The sequence below is a fragment of the Eleutherodactylus coqui genome, chromosome 10 (assembly GCF_035609145.1).
Source record: "Eleutherodactylus coqui strain aEleCoq1 chromosome 10, aEleCoq1.hap1, whole genome shotgun sequence".
In the NCBI taxonomy this organism is placed as follows: domain Eukaryota; kingdom Metazoa; phylum Chordata; class Amphibia; order Anura; family Eleutherodactylidae; genus Eleutherodactylus; species Eleutherodactylus coqui.
Genome location: NC_089846.1, coordinates 15215864 through 15235456, shown reverse-complemented (window position 1 = coordinate 15235456; position 19593 = coordinate 15215864). Strand labels below are relative to the sequence as shown.

The 19593-nt window shown below is 46.8% G+C and overlaps 1 protein-coding gene across 2 annotated transcripts; it reads left to right on the top strand.

Moving 5' to 3' along the window:
- The first annotated feature begins 1104 nt into the window (after nucleotides 1-1104).
- Nucleotides 1105-18185, top strand: DYNC2I2 (dynein 2 intermediate chain 2). Of its 2 annotated transcripts, none has more exons than XM_066580355.1 (9): nucleotides 1105-1311; nucleotides 6382-6639; nucleotides 9463-9572; nucleotides 11443-11600; nucleotides 11906-12015; nucleotides 12960-13118; nucleotides 14417-14649; nucleotides 16134-16291; nucleotides 17877-18185. In XM_066580355.1, exons 1-9 carry the CDS (start codon nucleotides 1231-1233, stop codon nucleotides 18113-18115), a joined length of 1506 nt encoding a protein of 501 aa, XP_066436452.1. In that variant the 5' UTR covers nucleotides 1105-1230; the 3' UTR covers nucleotides 18116-18185. The 2 variants fall into 2 exon arrangements, with proteins under 2 accessions (XP_066436452.1, XP_066436451.1); XM_066580354.1 differs by having other exon boundaries at nucleotides 1117-1311; nucleotides 12960-13127.
- The last annotated feature ends 1408 nt before the right edge of the window (nucleotides 18186-19593 follow it).

Sequence of the window (19593 nt, the reverse complement as noted above, 5' to 3'; positions counted from 1 at the left end):
CAGCTCCCTCCCTACCATTACCAACCTAAAACAAAATTACCCATTCTGCTGATACCTCCAATATTGCGCCTGTACTATAAGATTACGCACACACTATCGTTTTTTTTTTGTTTCGGTCTAGCTGTTTCGTCATGGGAGCAGCTAAAAGGAAAGAAAACGCATCCGTTTTTGTACCCATAAACATGCATTGATACTGAAGACCTTCAGTTTTAATCAGTTTGTCAATATCCGTCGCCATTCCGTTTTTAAGAGTAAAGCGAAAGCGCAGACCGCTGCAATTTTGGCTCCAGCTAAAAAAATTTGAACCAGAACAGACTGCAGCATTTCCGTTTTTTTAAACATTGCTGTCAATGGAAAAAGGAAGCAAATGGAAAGCTATAGGTCTGCTTCCTTTTGTCTTTCCGTTTAGCTGCTCCCACAACAGAATAGCTAGACGGAAGCAAAAACCGCCAGCGTCAACTGGCCCTTGGGGTACAACAACACAATTACTGATAGATTGCTGCAGAATTTTCCCTTAATTGGTCATAAACAACATTTTTACCATAAATTTTGGGTTTGAGTGAAAATTATTGACCAAAAAAGCTTTAAGTCAACAGTTGAATTTTATCTTTATTTTATAACTTGTGACTGAGGAATAGTAATAATATAATAATGTGTCTGCTGGAACTTGTAGTGCTACAGCAACTAAATTGAAGCACGTGGTCAAAACTAGTAATGGAGGCTACAGTAAGACAATCACTGGCTCCCTGTTGCTTGAAATTACCCATCATGCTCTATGTCTCTGTCACATGGCAATATCTACCAAGCGCCATGTTTGTTACTGGCAAGTAAATCTCAGCTGTGTACATAACAGTCTCGTTTAAATCATTTTTGTTCGTGAGAAATCCGTCGGTGGATGTACGAACTTCAGGGTATGAGTACTTAGACAACCCACCCCACCGCAACAGTTCGTTTTTTTTCAACCCTGCCCATTCTAAAGATGGCGCCCGCGGCGTCAGTAGAGGTGACTTTCTTTACTGATGATACTTAACCAGCGTAGTTTATCGTATATCGGTTGTACAGTTAGTACGTCAGTTTTATTTGTCTATCAGAGTTCTTTACATTTGATTCAGAGGTGAAAATTCGTTATAATCATTTAAGGAGATTTTAGGCGCCATTAATTGTCGCTCCAGCGACGTCATCAGCGGAGCCGCCTGCGGTTGCCGTGGTAACAGGTAGCGGTGACGGACCATGAGCTTTGTAGACGGGGCCGGAGATGCGGTGTCGGTGGAGTCTCTGTGGAGGAGTTCTCAGGGGTCCCGCTGTGAATCAGTGAGTTATTCCGCATGTCGGGCTCCTGTCCAAGACATTACTAGTCCCGGCAGCCATCTTTCCAGGGGAGTACAGGTGCCCCCATAACTACAGCCAGAGTTCCCCATAACAGGACCAGCCATAGTGACCCATAATAGTGACAGGCAGAGCACCCCCATAACAGGACCAGCCATAGTGACCCATAATAGTGACAGGCAGAGCACCCCCATAAGAGGACCAGCCATAGTGACCAATAATAGTGACAGGCAGAGCACCCCCATAACAGGACCAGCCATAGTGACCCATAATAGTGACAGGCAGAGCACCCCCATAAGAGGACCAGCCATAGTGACCAATAATAGTGACAGGCAGAGCACCCCCATAACAGGACCAGCCATAGTGATCCATAATAGTGACAGGCAGAGCACCCCCATAACAGGACCATCCATGGTGACCCATAATAGTGACAGGCAGAGCACCCCCATAACAGGACCAGCCATAGTGACCTATAATAGTGACAGGCAGAGCACCCCCATAACAGGACCAGCCATAGTGACCCATAACAGTGACAGGCAGAGCACCCCCATAACAGGACCAGCCATAGTGACCAATAATAGTGACAGGCAGAGCACCCCCATAACAGGACCAGCCATAGTGACCCATAACAGTGACAGGCAGAGCACCCCCATAACAGGACCAGCCATAGTGACCCATAATAGTGACAGGCAGAGCACCCCCATAAGAGGACCAGCCATAGTGACCCATAATAGTGACAGGCAGAGCACCCCCATAACAGGACCAGCCATAGTGACCCATAACAGTGACAGGCAGAGCACCCCCATAACAGGACCAGCCATAGTGACCAATAATAGTGACAGGCAGAGCACCCCCATAACAGGACCAGCCATAGTGACCCATAACAGTGACAGGCAGAGCACCCCCATAACAGGACCAGCCATAGTGACCCATAATAGTGACAGGCAGAGCACCCCCATAACAGGACCAGCCATAGTGACCCATAATAGTGACAGGCAGAGCACCCCCATAACAGGACCAGCCATAGTGACCCATAATAGTGACAGGCAGAGCACCCCCATAACAGGACCAGCCATAGTGACCCATAATAGTGACAGGCAGAGCACCCCATAACAGGACCAGCCATAGTGATCCATAATAGTGACAGGCAGAGCACCCCATAACAGGACCAGCCATAGTGATCCATAATAGTGACAGGCAGAGCACCCCATAACAGGACCAGCCATAGTGACCCATAATAGTGACAGGCAGAGCACCCCCATAACAGGACCAGCCATAGTGACCAATAATAGTGACAGGCAGAGCACCCCCATAACAGGACCAGCCATAGTGATCCATAATAGTGACAGGCAGAGCACCCCCATAACAGGACCAGCCATAGTGACCCATAATAGTGACAGGCAGAGCACCCCCATAACAGGACCAGCCATAGTGACCCATAATAGTGACAGGCAGAGCACCCCAATAACAGGACCAGCTATAGTGACCCATAATAGTGACAGGCAGAGCACCCCCATAACATTACCAGCCATAGTGACCTATAAAAGTGACAGGCAGAGCACCCCCATAACAGGACCAGCCATAGTGACCCATAATAGTGACAGGCAGAGCACCCCATAACAGGACCAGCCATAGTGATCCATAATAGTGACAGGCAGAGCACCCCATAACAGGACCAGCCATAGTGACCCATAATAGTGACAGGCAGAGCACCCCATAACAGGACCAGCCATAGTGACCTATAATAGTGACAGGCAGAGCACCCCCATAACAGGACCAGCCATAGTGACCCATAACAGTGACAGGCAGAGCACCCCCATAACAGGACCAGCCATAGTGACCCATAATAGTGACAGGCAGAGCACCCCCATAACAGGACCAGCCATAGTGACCCATAACAGTGACAGGCAGAGCACCCCAATAACAGGACCAGCCATAGTGACCCATAATAGTGACAGGCAGAGCACCCCAATAACAGGACCAGCCATGGTGACCCATAACAGTGACAGGCAGAGCACCCCATAATAGAAAAGTAGAACTTTTTATTTTTTTTTCCGGAACTGAGATGTGCAGCCAAAATATGGAAATGTAATCACCACACATGAATATATACCCCCCTTATGAGAGAGCCTTTAATCCATACAATTCCCCACCTCAATTTGCTGAAATGCAGCCTCAACCTTGCAAGGAACTTCCCCCATGCTTCACTGCTGCCTGCAGACACTCATTATTGTACTGCTCTCCACCATGCTTCACTGCTGCCTGCAGACACTCATTATGGTACCGCTCTCCACCATGCTTCACTGCTGCCTGCAGACACTCATTATTGTACCGCTCTCCACCATGCTTCACTGCTGCCTGCAGACACTCATTATGGTACCACTCTCCACCATGCTTCACTGCCACCTGCAGACACTCATTATTGTACCGCTCTCCACCATGCTTCACTGCTGCCTGCAGACACTCATTATTGTACCGCTCTCCACCATGCTTCACTGCTGCCTGCAGACACTTATTATTGTACTGCTCTCCACCATGCTTCACTGCTGCCTGCAGACACTCATTATGGTACCACTCTCCACCATGCTTCACTGCTGCCTGCAGACACTCATTATGGTACCACTCTCCACCGTGCTTCACTGCTGCCTGCAGACACTCATTATGGTACCGCTCTCCACCATGCTTCACTGCTGCCTGCAGACACTCATTATTGTACTGCTCTCCACCATGCTTCACTGCTGCCTGCAGACACTCATTATGGTACCACTCTCCACCATGCTTCACTGCCACCTGCAGACACTCATTATTGTACCGCTCTCCACCATGCTTCACTGCTGCCTGCAGACACTCATTATTGTACTGCTCTCCACCATGCTTCACTGCTGCCTGCAGACACTCATTATGGTACCACTCTCCACCATGCTTCACTGCTGCCTGCAGACACTCATTATGGTACCACTCTCCACCGTGCTTCACTGCTGCCTGCAGACACTCATTATGGTACCGCTCTCCACCATGCTTCACTGCTGCCTGCAGACACTCATTATGGTACCGCTCTCCACCATGCTTCACTGCCGCCTGCAGACACTCATTATGGTACCGCTCTCTACCATGCTTCACTGCCGCCTGCAGACACTCATTATGGTACCGCTCTCCACCATGCTTCACTGCCACCTGCAGACACTCATGGTACCGCTCTCCACCATGCTTCACTGCCGCCTGCAGTCACTCATGGTACCGCTCTCCACCATGCTTCACTGCCACCTGCAGACACTCATTATGGTACCGCTCTCTACCATGCTTCACTGCCGCCTGCAGACACTCATTATTGTACCGCTCTCCACCATGCTTTACTACCGCCTGCAGACACTCATTATTATACCGCTCTCCACCATGCTTCACTGCTGCCTGCAGGCACTCATTATGGTACCGCTCTCCACCATGCTTCACTGCTGCCTGCAGGCACTCATTATGGTACCGCTCTCCACCATGCTTCACTGCTGCCTGCAGACACTCATTATGGTACCGCTCTCCACCATGCTTCACTGCTGCCTGCAGACACTCATTATGGTACCGCTCTCCACCATGCTTCACTGCTGCCTGCAGACACTCATTATGGTACCGCTCTCCACCATGCTTCACTGCTGCCTGCAGGCACTCATTATGGTACCGCTCTCCACCATGCTTCACTGCTGCCTGCAGACACTCATTATTGTACCGCTCTCCACCATGCTTCACTGCTGCCTGCAGACACTCATTATTGTACCGCTGTCCACCATGCTTCACTGCTGCCTGCGGACACTCATTATTGTGCCACCCTCAAGCATTCACTGAACAAACTGCCTTCTGTTACAGCCAAAGTTTTCCCATTGTGATTGATCAATCAGGACCACTTGTTACCATTGTTTTTTGCACCACAGTTCCGGTTTTCGTGCATGGTTGAGTCACTTGGCTTGTTTCTATGTGGAAGGTATGACGGGTTTTTGGCCGTAGTTCTTCCATAAAGACCACTTCTGGCCAGACGTCTCCGATCAGTAGATGGGTGTACCTGAGTCTCACTGGTTTCTACCAGTTCTGAGCTGATGGTACTGCTGGACATCTTCCAATTTCAAAGGGCAGTAAGCAGGATGTGTATCATCTGCTGCACTAGGATTCCACGGCCGACCGCTGGATCTGCGGTCCTCAACGTTGCCCGTTATTTTGGGCTTCTTCAAAAGAGCTTTAATAGCACATCTTGAAACCCCTGTCTGCTGTGAAATCTTTGCAGGGAGAGACCTTGCTGGCAGTATAACTACCTTCTGTCTTGTCATGGTATATGAACTGTGACAGGAGACTGTCTTCCACAACCTCACCTTTGTGGCTGCTCCTCACCCAGTTTTAAGCCTCCTACACAGCTGTTTGTGATTCAGTTATTGACTGTGTATAATTGGTTACTCATACCGCTGATTATAATCTTACAGAATCTCTGACTGTGTATGAGGCTGCATTCACATGAACGTATATCGGCTCGGTTTTCACGCCGAGCCGATATACGTCCTCCTCATCTGCAGCGGGGGGAGCCTGGAAGAGCCAGAAGCAGGAACTGAGGCTCCCGCCCCCTCTCCGCCCCTCTGCACTATTTTCAATGAGAGGAGGCGGGTTGGGGGCAGGGCTAAGGGCCGTGAATTAGCCTTGCCCCCGCCCCGCCTCTCCCGATTGAAAATAGTGCAAAGAGGTGGAGAGGAGGCAGAGAGGGGGCGGGAGCTCAGTTCCTGCTCCTGGGCTCTTCCAGCCTCCCCCCCCCCCTGCAGAGAAAGATGCCGTATATCGGCTCGGCGTAAAAACCGAGCTGATATACGTTCGTCTGAATGCAGCCTGAGTGTCCCTAGAAGAACAGGTGCCGCTGTGAAGGTCAAGGGCGGTCACACCAGATATGGATGGGAGTTACATTTTTCTTTTGTTTAGTCACTTTGTATTTTTTTTAACCCTTCTATTTCTGAAACCATTCTTACATTGCAGCATTTTTTCCACACCTGCCTATAACTTTTGCACTGTATTATATACTTCTTTCTTCAGAGAAGCTGCCAGACCCGTCCCGTCGCCAGTAAAGAGTCCTCCGCGCAGGCGCACGTTACCAGCGAGGTTGGCACACAGACCGAATGGGAACAAGACCAGAGAGTTCTGGATGTCGACCTCGGGCCTCTTCTAGATTACCCGGATGTCGGAAAGTTTCTGGAGGGCGTGGAGGAAGTCATGATCCGAGAACTGCAGAAAAACTGGAGAAGTCGCGCGTTTGATGACTTTGAAGTGTCGTGGGAGGAACAGAATCCGCAGGTACATCGGTGTGCGCGTTAGTAATATATAGAGATTAACTACTTGTATGCTGGGTTATATATACAAATTACATGTGAGATCATGGACCTTAACCCCTTAGTGGCAGGGTTTGTGTAGGGATGATACTGAGCCGAGCCCACTCTATATATTCGGTGGGTGCTGGCTGTGTTAGGGCTCATTCACACGGGTGCATGCAGTTTTTTCACAGACTGAATACGCTGTGTTTTAATGGATCAAAAATGCATATATTTAAAGGGGTTGTCCCGCGGCAGCAAGTGGGTCTATACACTTCTGTATGGCCATATTAATGCACTTTGTAATGTACATTGTGCATTAATTATGAGCCATACAGAAGTTATAAAAAGTTTTATACTTACCTGCTCCCTTGCTGGCGTCCTCGTCTCCATGGTTGCCGTCTAATTTTCGCCGTCTAATGGCCAAATTAGACGCGCTTGCGCAGTCCGGGTCTTCTGCTCTTCTCAATGGGGCTCCATGTAGCTCCGTGTAGCTCCGCCCCGTCACGTGCCGATTCCAGCCAATCAGGAGGCTGGAATCGGCAATGGACCGCGCAGAAGCCCTGCGGTCCACCGAGGGAGAAGATGCCGGCGGCCATCTTCAGCAGGTAAGTAAGAAGTCACCGGAGCGCGGGGATTCAGGTAAGCGCTGTCTGGTGTTCTTTTTTAACCCCTGCATCGGGGTTGTCTCGCGCCGAACGGGGGGGGGTTGAAAAAAAAAACAAAACCCGTTTCGGCGCGGGACAACCCCTTTAATGCTTATTTGGTCCTTCTTACTCTTTTTTTTTGCGTGCATAATAAATGCAGTGAATACACATGCGCCAAAAAAAAAACAAGAAGGTCCCATAGATTTCCCCTGCCTTCATGTTTAAATACGCATATATTATGCTTATTTATGCCATCCCATTGACTTTATGGCCAATTTCGGGCCATAATACAGACCAAAATGGGACGAGCTGTGATTTAAAAGAAAAAAATAATTTTTTTACGGACATAAAATACGTCTGAGTACCCCGAAACAAATCGGTGGCGTTCATGTTGTCTGTATTACAGCGACCGGACTATGTCTGGTACTGCAGCTCCATCCCCTTTAGGTGAGATGCGGTACAAGGCACGGCCCATGAACCACAATCATGCCATGTGCGGACCTATAGGGTAAAACTACTGCTGTATTATAAGCACATAAATCCCTTTAAATGAGGGTTTAACCCCATATCTTCATTGGAAACGATGACATGTATGCACCTTCCCAGCACTTGTGTTAACCCTTTCCAATCCAATTTGTATCCTGATAGGCTCTGACAGCAGAGAGGCTGGCAATATAGTTTGGGCCCTATAAGCTAAGCTTTTGGGCACAAAGTAGCTGACTCACTGAGTTCTGGGGTGTAAGTTGTATACTTACCTTCCCCCGGTGGCAACACTGGAACCAGCAGCTGCAGGGCATTGAGCGGTGCTGCTAAATAGTCCTCCCATTCTTGGTTTTGAATAATAGGACTACTTGGCGTGCCACCGAGGGGAATGGCGGAGAGGTAAGTCTAAAACTTACATCCTCAGACTCAGTGGGTCACTTACTTTGACCTCATAAGCTTAGCTATTAGGGTCTCAGCACCCGGGCCCCCCGCAATCAAACGTTCTGACATATCAATGTATCTCAGAGGTTTTCTGAAATCACCGGTAGACTTTTAAAGTCAACGTGAACAACTGTTTACAGTCAACAATGTTATTTTCTGACATCTCTAAAGACAACGGGCAGATTTATGAAACTGTCTAAAAGAAAAACTGTCTTGGTTGCCCCGAGCAACCAATTGTACCCCAATGTCTTTAGAGGAACATGAGGATGAGTGCAGGATTTTGTTAGGTAAAATGACGGACAGGAATCGGACACAATTATACTCAATGGGGTTCATTGGACGCTGTTCAGTTCCATCGTAAAATGGAACCATCTGAATGGACCCTAAGAACAGTCTGCTTGTCATTGTTTGCAATGGACTTTCAGGTACCTTGTGCTGCCCTCCCCATAATGTGGCCTGTAAAGGTTAGAAAATGAAACTTCTGTTTTCTTTCTGCAGGCAACACAATTCTTAAGGCCCATTTAAACACAACAATTATCGTTAAAGATTCGCTCAAAAGCAATCTTTTGAGCAATAATTGTTGTGTGCATCTACGCTCTCCGAGAGCTGCTGTGGGGTATACAGAACATAGCTGGAGCGCTGTCTTCTGCATACTTCTACTGTGTTCACGAAGCGCTCAGCTGGTATACAGCTAAGCGCTCCAAGTGGGGTATGCAGAACACAGCTGGAGCGCTGTCTTCTGCATGCTTCTGCTGTGTTCTCCGAGCGGGATACCAGCTAAAACAATAGTATCAGCGGTATACCGCTGAGAACTCCGTGCGCGTTCCTGATAAAACCCATTGTTGTCTTTCAGCTAGCTGAAAGTTAACGATGAACGAACAGTGCACAAACAGTGCGCGATGGCCGCGCGTTTAGACACGATTATCGCTCAAAGGACGGCTTTTGAGCAAATTTTGAGCGACAATCGTTGTCTAAATGGGGTATTACTTTGCCGTACCGCCAGTACATGACCCTTGTTTTGTTTTCTTTAGCTTTTATTCCTACACCGGTACTTGTGTGCAGCGCAGAATAATTCTCACTAAGTTCTTTGGACCTTTTTTATGCAAATTCTTTTTCAGTTTTTAGTGACACTTCTGCTTTCTAGTTTCCTCTGGGAGACGCTGTACGGTGCAGCGCATTGATCAATGACTTCAGACCTCTCTCTTGCGAACCTTCTGTCCTCTGTGTCTTGTATACAGGTCTCCTGCTTGCACAGTCTGCAGTATCCTGATGCGGTGGCTGAGCGGCTTCAAGTCACCAGTGTTACTTGGAACTCCACGGGATCCGTCATTGCTTGTTCCTACGGCAGGTGAGGTACTGATCTCGGATACATAACAATCGGCTTTTTCGATAGCAGGTGTTTATGGCAATTTTATTTTTTTAAACTTAATTTTGTATTGTTGTATTTGTTCTGACTAGAGTTGAGCGAGTATACTCACTAAGACACATTACTCGAGCGAGTAGTGCCTTAGCCGAGTATCTCCCCGCTCGTCTCTAAAGATCTCTCACTCTCTCCCCCGCCGGCAGCCGAACCTTTAGAGACGAGCGGGCAGGTACTCGCATAAGGCACTACACGCTCGAGTAATTGCCCTTAGCGAGTATGCTCGCTCATCTCTAGTTCTGACCCATCAGTTTTAGGTCATTTTTGTAGTTTTCACTCCATTTAGAAATTTTTGAAAGATTTTTTTTCAGTCCAATAATTGTCACATTAAATAGGACGACTCAAAAACGCGTCCCGCAAACAACGACCTTCAGATGGCTGCGATGGATAAATAAGAGTTATGATATCTTGAAAGTGGAGAAGAGAAATCAGAAAAAAAAGGTTTTGAATCTTTAACCCCTTAATAACGCAGCTTATTTTGGCCATAAGGACACACAGATTTTGGGGGGATTTTCATCTTTTTCTGTTTTCGTCTTTTCTTTTTCCATCTTATGGCCATATGACGGGTTGTTTTCTGTGTGACAAACTGTAATTTTATTCATACCATTTTCGTGTGCATGTAATGTATTGTATAACTTTTTTATTTATTTATTTTGAGGATAAAAAAAGTTTTTTTTAATCTTTTTACAGCATTAATTATGCAGCATAAATGACGATACTTTTTTTTTCTGCACGTTTGTACGATTACGATGATACCAAAATTATGTTTTTGTGGGGTTTTTTTTTTATTTTTAGGTTTTTCCACTTTTGCACAATAAAAACAATTTCTTTTGGAAATAATTTTTTTTTTACATGGTTTCCCTTAAAGTCCCATAACGTCTTTATTTTCCCATGGACGGAGCTCTGGGAGGGCGTGGTTTTTGAGTGACGAGCTGTACTTTTACTCACTATGTACCGCTTTTTTTATGAGTTTTATTGCGTTTTTTTTCAGAGCCCAAAATAAACATTATTTTTTTGTCATGCAGAATAAATAGTGTGTTCAATTTATTATACAGGTCAATGATACCAATATGTGTGGGTTTTTTCTATGCAAAGAGGGGAAAAATGTGCAAAAAAGGGTTTTATTTTTTTACATTTATAATGGCCCTATAGGGGACTTGAACCAGAAAAGCTCTGATCGCTTTTATAATCCATTGCAGTACTTCTGTACTGCAATGCATTATTGCTCACATTAGCAATCAAAATTAACAATGTGCTCTCCTTGGAGAGACTTTGCCAGCCATTTACAAAGCGATGATCGCTCAAAACTCGCTCAAATGACAGTTTGACAGTTTGGAGCTATGATTTTTGCATAATTCTAATTAGCTACTAAGAGTTATGCAGGCGGAGCGGGATACTGCCATGATAGCTTAGAGAACAATGCAGCTATTTTGTATATGCAAACAGCTGCTTTGTTCTCGCTGTGATGTGCTGAGCTGCTAGCTCCCAGAAACAGCAGGAGTGCTGACAGCTCCTTTGTTCTCAGAGCTTTCAGCTGGTATCCTGCTGGGAAGTCCCAGCGGGATACCAGCTGAAAGAATGCTATCAGTGCCGCCCACTGAGAAAATCGGCATGCGGCCCTGATAGGAGTCATCGCTTATTTCTAGCTTGCTAGAAATGAGCGATGAACGGATACTGCACCATGGCAGTGTGTTTGGACACAACGATTATCGCTCAAAAGACTGCTTTTGAGTGATAATCTTTGTGTCGAAATGGGCCTTAATTCTAACTTTTTTGGTTTTCTTTCCGTAATCTTCAGGTTAGGAGATGGGGACTGGAGCACAGAGAAGTCCTACGTCTGCACATGGAATCTGGACCGACGGGGCTTCAACCCCAACCACCCTGATGTAGTCCTAGATGTGGCTAGTTCAGTCATGTGTTTGGCATTTCATCCCTCCAGGCCGTCTCTTCTCGCTGGTATGTTCCGCTGCTCGGATTCTTGTATATGGAACTTCTCTATTTGTACAATGGGTGTTGTACAAGTGCTGCCCCCTGTGGTCCATGATGTCTTTGCAACTAGGAGATTAGAAGCTGAATTGCAACATACATCTGCGATTGAGCCGAATTCGTAATTTGTAAGATTTCTTTAGTGCAGCATGATAACTCGCTGTCCTATAGAAAACCCCAGATAGGAGAGGCTAAGTGACAGATATGGCTCCGCTGCATGACTTTTATTGTGATCTATTGATTTCTATGGATTGAACCTACTTCTCCCTCATTAGGTGGTCTCTTTAATGGGGAAGTTCTAGTGTGGGACACAAGTCGAACAGATGACCCTCATATTGGAAGAAGTGGACTCTCAGTAGATAGCCATATGGATGCCGTCTATCAGGTAATAATGAGTTAAAATGGCATGTCCAACTTTTATATATACCTGTGTGTGCGTGAGACCTTACAACTAATAACACATAAGCCCAGTAATTGTCCTGCAGGCCAACGTTACAAAAATCTGCCAGTATTCCCTTAGGGTACGTTCACACAGAACGGAAATGCTGCAGACTTTCTACAGCAGAATGTTCCATGGCAAAATCTGCAGCATTTCCACATTAAAAACCACAGCAAAATCGGCACCATCGATGAATCCGCTGCATATCCACAGCTGTTTTCAGCAACAATAGCGCTCCCTCTCCCCTTGAAACACTTGCACTGCATGCGCACCCTGTTCACCAAGCAACGCTGTCACTTCACTACATATCAGGCACAGCACTATACACTTCATAGTGGTTGTGCCTGGTATTGCAGCTCAATCCCATAGCTCTCAGGCTATGTGACCCTTGAACATGACGTCACAGTTCTGATAAGAGCACCTTGGCCTCACCAATTATCTGAACAGCACTGGTACTGAATGGCAGACCTCCACTGACCTAATATTGATTACCTATCCTGAGGATGATACATCAATATCTTAGTCCTGGAGGTCTGTCACACAGGGCATATGGGCTCACACTGACTAGAATAATCACCGCCCCCCGTAACGCCATGAGGAGCAGTCGAGGACAACTTCCTGCCGTCCTTTGGCCTGTACTGATGGTAGTACGTTGCATGCAGTGATAACAGTGGATCAGTGCAATGTAGGTAATAGTGGTTGTGCATGTATTTTGTATATCCAGAGGGTGGGACCCCTTAATCCTGGTGCACCCCAGTCTGACCCCAGCCATCAGAGTGTGTTTAGCTGCTGTCAGCCTAGTTATTATATAGGCAGCTTTCATTTTCATTCTCCTATATGTGCCATGGGTCTCGTCAGCTGCCACTGTACAGTTCTCTGTTGTCCAACAGGTCCGTTGGCTTCAGGAGGTTCCGCAGTCTCACAGGCTGCAGCTTCTGAGCGTCTCCTCTGATGGGAAGATCCTTGTATGGCAGATGGAGAAGGAGGGACAGCTCGTGCTGCACAACGGATTTGCTTTGGTTTCTCAGCAAATGCCCAGTAATTCAAAGGTAAACAAGGTACGTCCGCTGTGCCAAAAAAAAAAAAGAGATTGTAGGGCTTTCTTTAAGCTTTTTAGTTAAAGTCTAATTGCGCTTCCAAAAAACTTTTGACATGTCAAAAGTTTAGATCACTGTTATCCGGCTACTGAGCCCCGCTTAGAATGAAGCAGCTGAAGCACTCATTTGATTGCTCTCGCTACTCGCTAGCTGAGGACAGACCCATAGACTTTCTATTAACCCTATCCTCATTTAGTGAGCAGTGATAGCACTTGGATGAGCGCTTCAGCTGGTTCGATCTAGTGATCACTGGAGGTCTGAGCATCGGGACCTCTAGTTAGCAAAACATTTGACATGTCCCTATGACGTCAATAATGTTTTGAAAGCATAGTTACACTTTACATTCTAGATTCTATAGGACTTAAAGCCCTGCAATCATGTCTGTTCAAGGAACTACTTGCATTCCCCATGAAATAACAATGTAGGAACATCTTTACTTAGAACTCTGCATTGTGCTGTCCCTCTGTTATTCCTCTTGGAAGTGTATAAATTTACTTATAACTGGGTATTACAATTCCACTTGTCAGTAGGATGTATCTCTCTGCACCCTGACGCTGTCAGCCCTAAGACTTGTCGTAACCTTACATAGATATAGGGTTTTGTAGGGATAGGTATTCCTATTTTGGCAAATTATTCCCTATCCGTAGGATAGGGAGCAGCTTTCTTATCGGTGGGGTGTAACCAGTGACGCCCTAGTTATCAAGAGATATCGCCTCTAGTGTCTCTCTGAATCTTGACAGCACTGGCTGTGCATACGCACCACAGCAATGGGAACTGCCGGAGATAGCCAAGTCCAAGCTATTAGCAATTTTTGGCGGTCCCATTAACTTCAGTTGGACCGCCTGAAATTGGTCAACGCTTTAAACGTGGCTATTTCTGGCAGCCGTATTTAGGTTGGTGGCGCTTTTGTACGTCCATCGCAGACAAAATTTTGTGATCTACACGGGGTGATTCCTCTGGATCAGTGGAGGTCCCAGCAGTTGCACTACCACTGATACACAAGTTATTCCCTATCCTGGATATACCCCTTTAACTCCAATGGTAGGTGGACTTTGAAAGAGCAGGAAGCTATGGGTTGTAATGGGATGAATTGCAAGTTGTTGGTTTCTTTGTAGCAGCAGGATGATGAAGTACGACTGCTAACAAATGGGGAAGTTAAACCGTTTGAAACGATGAGTACAATTTTTCACCCCTTTCCCACCCAATGATTGAAAGTCTCTTTTCTGTGACATTCCCATGTTCCCTTGCAGCACGGCTGGGGGGACGCCGCAGTGGGGGTGACGTGCCTCTCCTCATCACATTTTGATCCGAGTGTATTTGTTGTCGGAGTTGAAGGCGGCTACTTGCTGAAGTGCTCCACGGCCGTCCAGACGGCTGCCCTCACCACCGTGACTTCCTCTATTCCCCTGAAGGCCCCAGCCCAGTTTGCCTTCTCCCCTCATGGAGGACCCGTCTATAGTGTTGACTGCTCACCTTTCCACAGGTAAGAAACATTTTATGAGGTCAAGTGGCAATAGACTTAAAGTGAACCTCTTAAATTTCTTAAAGAGCCATTCTGGTGTTTTGTTTTTATATTCATTATGTAGCTATCCCCCCCCCCCAGTATATATAAGTGGGCTAGTGTTACCTTGGTTAGTTATTCATTTTTGTCTGACACTCCCGGCCTCTTTCTCCTCAGCTGGTCATGTGATCTCAGTTCTGATCAGCTCAGATCTACTTGGGTTATGTTGTCTGAAACTAGTCAGATTCTCAGTCTGTGTGATGTTGTTGTACGAATCTACCACAGAAAGTGCCTAGAAGGCGACACGGGCACTCCTGTCACTGATGATGATCACACAGTTATAATAGAGGTCATCATCCTGACTGTAGCTCATTTAGAAGACTATAGAGGCTAATGATAATTAAACTGTTCCCCCAGCAGGGAGAAATGGTACAGATAATGCTGTGCTGATGCATCATGGGAGAGATTTCAAAATGAAAGTAAAAAATAAATCTCACTCTCAAGATGGTGGCTGATGAGCATCAGACAGTGGGCTGCAGTGCAGGGAAAGGACTGAAATACAGAGGAGACCTCCAGAGTTTGACAGGCAATCAGGTGAGGGAGGGCAGGCATGGAAAAATGTTTACACCGGATAATAAGTAGTCAACTAGGGACTATTTTTAGCGAGCTGAAGCAAAGCGACCGGGGAATTAATTGTCACTCAACAACCTGCTTGGTGGCCATGTTTACACGGAACTGTCACTTACATCAGCTTTATCAAACAATTATTTGGACGATGGTTGTTCCATGTAAAGCCACCCGAACTAACCAGGGGTGTAGCACTGAAATGGTGGGATAAATGGAGGTCCGACTACGGGGGGCCTCCGCTGATCCCCCAAGGAGAGGTGGCTGCACCCACGTGGCCGCTCTTCATTGGGATGAAAGGGAGATACAGAAACGACCCCCGTCTGGTTGGAGTAGTGGCCCACCCGGGGGTTGTACGTGACCAGGAATGGCCGTCATCCAGTATTTCAATCATAAGTGTGAAGGGCTTGGATGGAAATATGGGAATGTGTTAGACTGATTTAGTGTAAATTGACCTGCCTGCTAGTCTATGCTTCCAATATTCACCCCTTTAAATGTGGGGACAGATCTGCCGTGGATCCTCCTTGCTATGTGGACGTACCCCCCAGCTGCCACTCACTGTTATTACCAGCTGTGTGTTGTGCTCCAGCGGCAAAGGACGTTTGAGGGAAGATTCCCGTCCGGCGCTCCTCGCAGTCATGGTGCATAACGTCCGTTGCTGTCTGATGTATATAAAATATACAGCGTCTCGTGACAGCGGGACTTTAACCACTTCAGGACCGCCGAACGACTATAAACGTCCTGAAGTGTGTATGGAGCGGGCTCGGGAGCCGAGTCCACTCCACACCCGCGGGTGCCGGCTGTTTCTGTAACGCCCACTTATATTCTGTACGTCTTTGCAGGAACCTCTTCCTGAGCGCAGGGACAGACGGACACACTCACCTCTACTCCATGCTTCAGGAGAAACCGCTCACTTCTCTGCAGCTCTCCCAGAAATACCTCTTCAGCATCCAGTGGTCTCCTGTGCGCCCCTTAGTTTTTGCAGCGGCTTCTGGTGAAGGTAAGGGCTGAGGCTTCATTAACCCCTTGAGGACACGGACATTTTTGTTTTTTAATTTTTGTTGTTTCCTCCACACTTTCAAAAAAAGTATAACTTATTTTTATTTTCCAGCGACTTACCTACTTGAGGGTTTGTTTTTCATGGGATGAGTTGTGTTTTTCAGTGGTACTATTTAATTTGCCATACCCTTTGAAGTACGGTAGATTATAAGGGCAGTGAAATGGGGGGAAAAAACACAATTTTTTTTCAGCGCACATACTGCAGTAAAAATGATATAACTTTATTCTGTGGGTCGGTACGACTACGACAATATCGAATTTATATAGTGGGTTATATAGTTTTTTGTGGTATTATTTTTAAAGATTCTGCTGCCATCACTTTTTTATTTTCTTTGTTGATGCAGCTTCTTATGGGACCATCTATGGTTTTTATTGGTACCATTTTGGAATGCATATAACATTTTGATTGCTTTATATAAAATTTCTTCTTGGGGATGGGCTGACTAAAAAAGTGCAATTCTGGAGTTGTGTATTTTTTTGAGCTTTTACCATGCGGGATAAATAATTTGTTATATTAATAGATCAGACTTATGGATGCAGTGATGCCAACGTGTGTTTTTTTTTCAGCTCAGGCATCCTATTAAGGTATGCCATAGGTAGGTCTTAACAGGCAACCATTCATTGCAGCCCTGGGGGCCTATACAAGGTCCCAGGCTGCTAAGCCAAGACACCTGAATGGCACTTTGCAGGTTCATTACTGAGGGCCCATTTAAATCCTGATTGGGACATTTAAAGGGGTATTCCAGAGAGGGTAAAATCTAATACATCGGTGGAATTCTGTGAACGGGGGTTCCTATTTGCCCCACTTTCGGTCACTGTTGTATCGCAGTGGTTGGACATCCAGTGATCTATTAGTTTTCACCTATCCAGTGTGTGAAAACTGAATACCCCTTTAAATACCACTATCACAATTGACAGTGGCATTTAAGTGGTTCACAGCTGCGATCAGAGTTAGCTGCCTGTCAAAGGCCGCTGTGTATGAAGCTGGCTCGGTTCCCGAGTCCGTTCCGTATAAACCCAACGCACAGCTGATGTACGTTGAATGTTGTCGAAGTGTTAATACCTGGCGATTTGCTGAAGCTTGTATCCTGCTGCTAGTTGACTGCAGGGAATTTGGCAGCACTTCAGCTCCCCTGCGGTATGGCAATGGCTTTATAGCTTTAGGAGTAGTTATATTAATAGATGATCATTAGGGAATTGCTCTACATGCAGCTTATTGATGGACAGATAATAACAGTAATTCAGGCCACAACAGGTAACAGGTCTTGGAGTCAGGTAGGAACTTTCAAATGTTGATCCAGGGATTATTCTGACCACCATTATGGAGTCGGGAAGGAATTTTTTTTCCCCCCCAAACGGGCAAAATTTGGCTTCTGCCTCGTTGGTTTTTTTTTTGGGGGGGGGGGGGGGGTTTGCCTTCCTCTGGATCAACAAGCAGGGGGTGTGGAAACAGGTGAACTGGATGGACATTGTCTTCTTTCAGCCTAACATACTATGTTACAATGTATTCATGTGTTTCCCTAAAGGAGAATTGTTGCTCTTCGATTTTGGAAGAAGCTCCCAGAAACCGTCGCTGAGCATAAAGCAGACGGCGAATGAGAAACCGGTTTACTGCCTGGAGTTCAACCGGACGCAGACCCAACTTTTGGCAGCCGGAGACGGTGCCGGTGTGGTAAAGATATGGCAGCTGAGCTCTGACTACACTGAGCAAGGAGCCCGAGAGATGAACTTGCTGGATGAGCTGGCCGGGGCGGCCGCGGACTGACCCTCGGGTGTTGTTACCCCATATAGTTACGCTGATGTATAATTGTACGAATAAACTCTTATTTATGGAACGCGGCATCACGTTCTTCATCGGGCTCCTGCTGCTGTATACAGTAATGGGGTTCTCAGGTGGCACGCCGCCGCACCAGTCCATGTGGTATTGCAGCAGGGGAGCCTTTCATTTTGGACGAAGACAGACATGTTTTCTAATCCCGGACAACGCCTCTTCTGTAAATTAAAGGGTCTGTACCAAGATAGACTTGTATCACCTATCCAAAGCGTAAGTTTATAAAAGTGATCAGTGGGCAGCTCACTGCCGATTCCCCCACTGATCCCGAGAATGGGGATTCTGTGTCCCCCTCACTGTGAATTTGTTGCCCCCCACTCTCCCCGCAGTGAGGAGGAGATGAGACTGGCAGTTACACATGCGCGGTGCTGCTCTATTACTTTCTATGGGGATGACAGAATTAGATGAGTACTAGCGGTCCCAATGAAGATGAGTGGAGCGGTACGGTGCATGTGTGACCATCACTCCATTCAGTCTCCTCCTTACTGTGGGGGGTGCAGCAAGCCCACAGCGAGGAGGAGAGGGGACAAGGGACCGATCCTCTGGGTGATAAGCCAACCTTGATACAACCCCTTTTAGTGCCTCCGTGATAGTATGGCGTTCCATAAAAGTCTTGTCTATAATTAAGATGTGGGGTTGTGTTTTTCGGAAGAATCCACCATCTGTCCACAATTTCGGTGGGGTATTGCTGTTCAGCTATTTTTGCAATAAAGCAGCTCTGCTTTCTCAGTTGCTTCATTGATGGACATAGGAAGCAAGAATATGGGCTGCTGGTGCCACTAGGAGGCTGGAAAAAAAAGGTAAATAAGTCAACAGACAACTTAGTGGGGGAAGAGGCGGACACAAGGATCTGGTGCTCCTGATTTGTTCTATATAAAGCATGTAGTTAGAGTTGGCCCTCTATGGAAGCTTAGGAGATCCTTCTCTTTCTATTTGGTCCCTGGCCGTCGGGCCGCTCCGCTTCTGAGAATCTGACTTTGGCCTTCGTCCTTGCAACCTAGTCTAGGCCCTAGGCCACAGTTCCTCCCTGGCTCCCTCTCTAACCCTCCTGGCACCTCCCTGGATACCTTTTTTTAATTTTTCCATCAGGCCTCCTTCCCCTCGGCCCAGCATTTTCTTTTTGGCCCAGTTGGACCTGGGTTGTGGCTGCATCATCTTCTGCTGGCCAGGATGATGACTTTCATTCCCAGCTTGAGACCCAGGATCAGAGGACCTCATTCCTCTCACTGCATCTACATGGGAATTCTCTTCCTTGCTTTTTCATTTTCAGGCATTGGAGCTGCGTCATCTGCTGCTGCCCAGGACCTGCTACCTCTGGCCCTAGCTTTGTGGTCTCCTACATAATAGGACTATGGGGGGGAATTCTCCCCTAGCTTCCCTCTCTCCCACAGCTTCCCTCTCTCCCACCAACT

Excerpts from the sequence above, each read along its gene's own strand:
- DYNC2I2 (XM_066580354.1), top strand. The coding sequence starts at position 1,231 with ATGAGCTTTGTAGACGGGGCCGGAGATGCGGTGTCGGTGGAGTCTCTG. Across the intron at positions 14,650-16,133 it reads GACTGCTCACCTTTCCACAG|GAACCTCTTCCTGAGCGCAG; the intron begins GTAAGAAACATT and ends ACGTCTTTGCAG. Across the intron at positions 16,292-17,876 it reads TGCAGCGGCTTCTGGTGAAG|GAGAATTGTTGCTCTTCGAT; the intron begins GTAAGGGCTGAG and ends GTTTCCCTAAAG.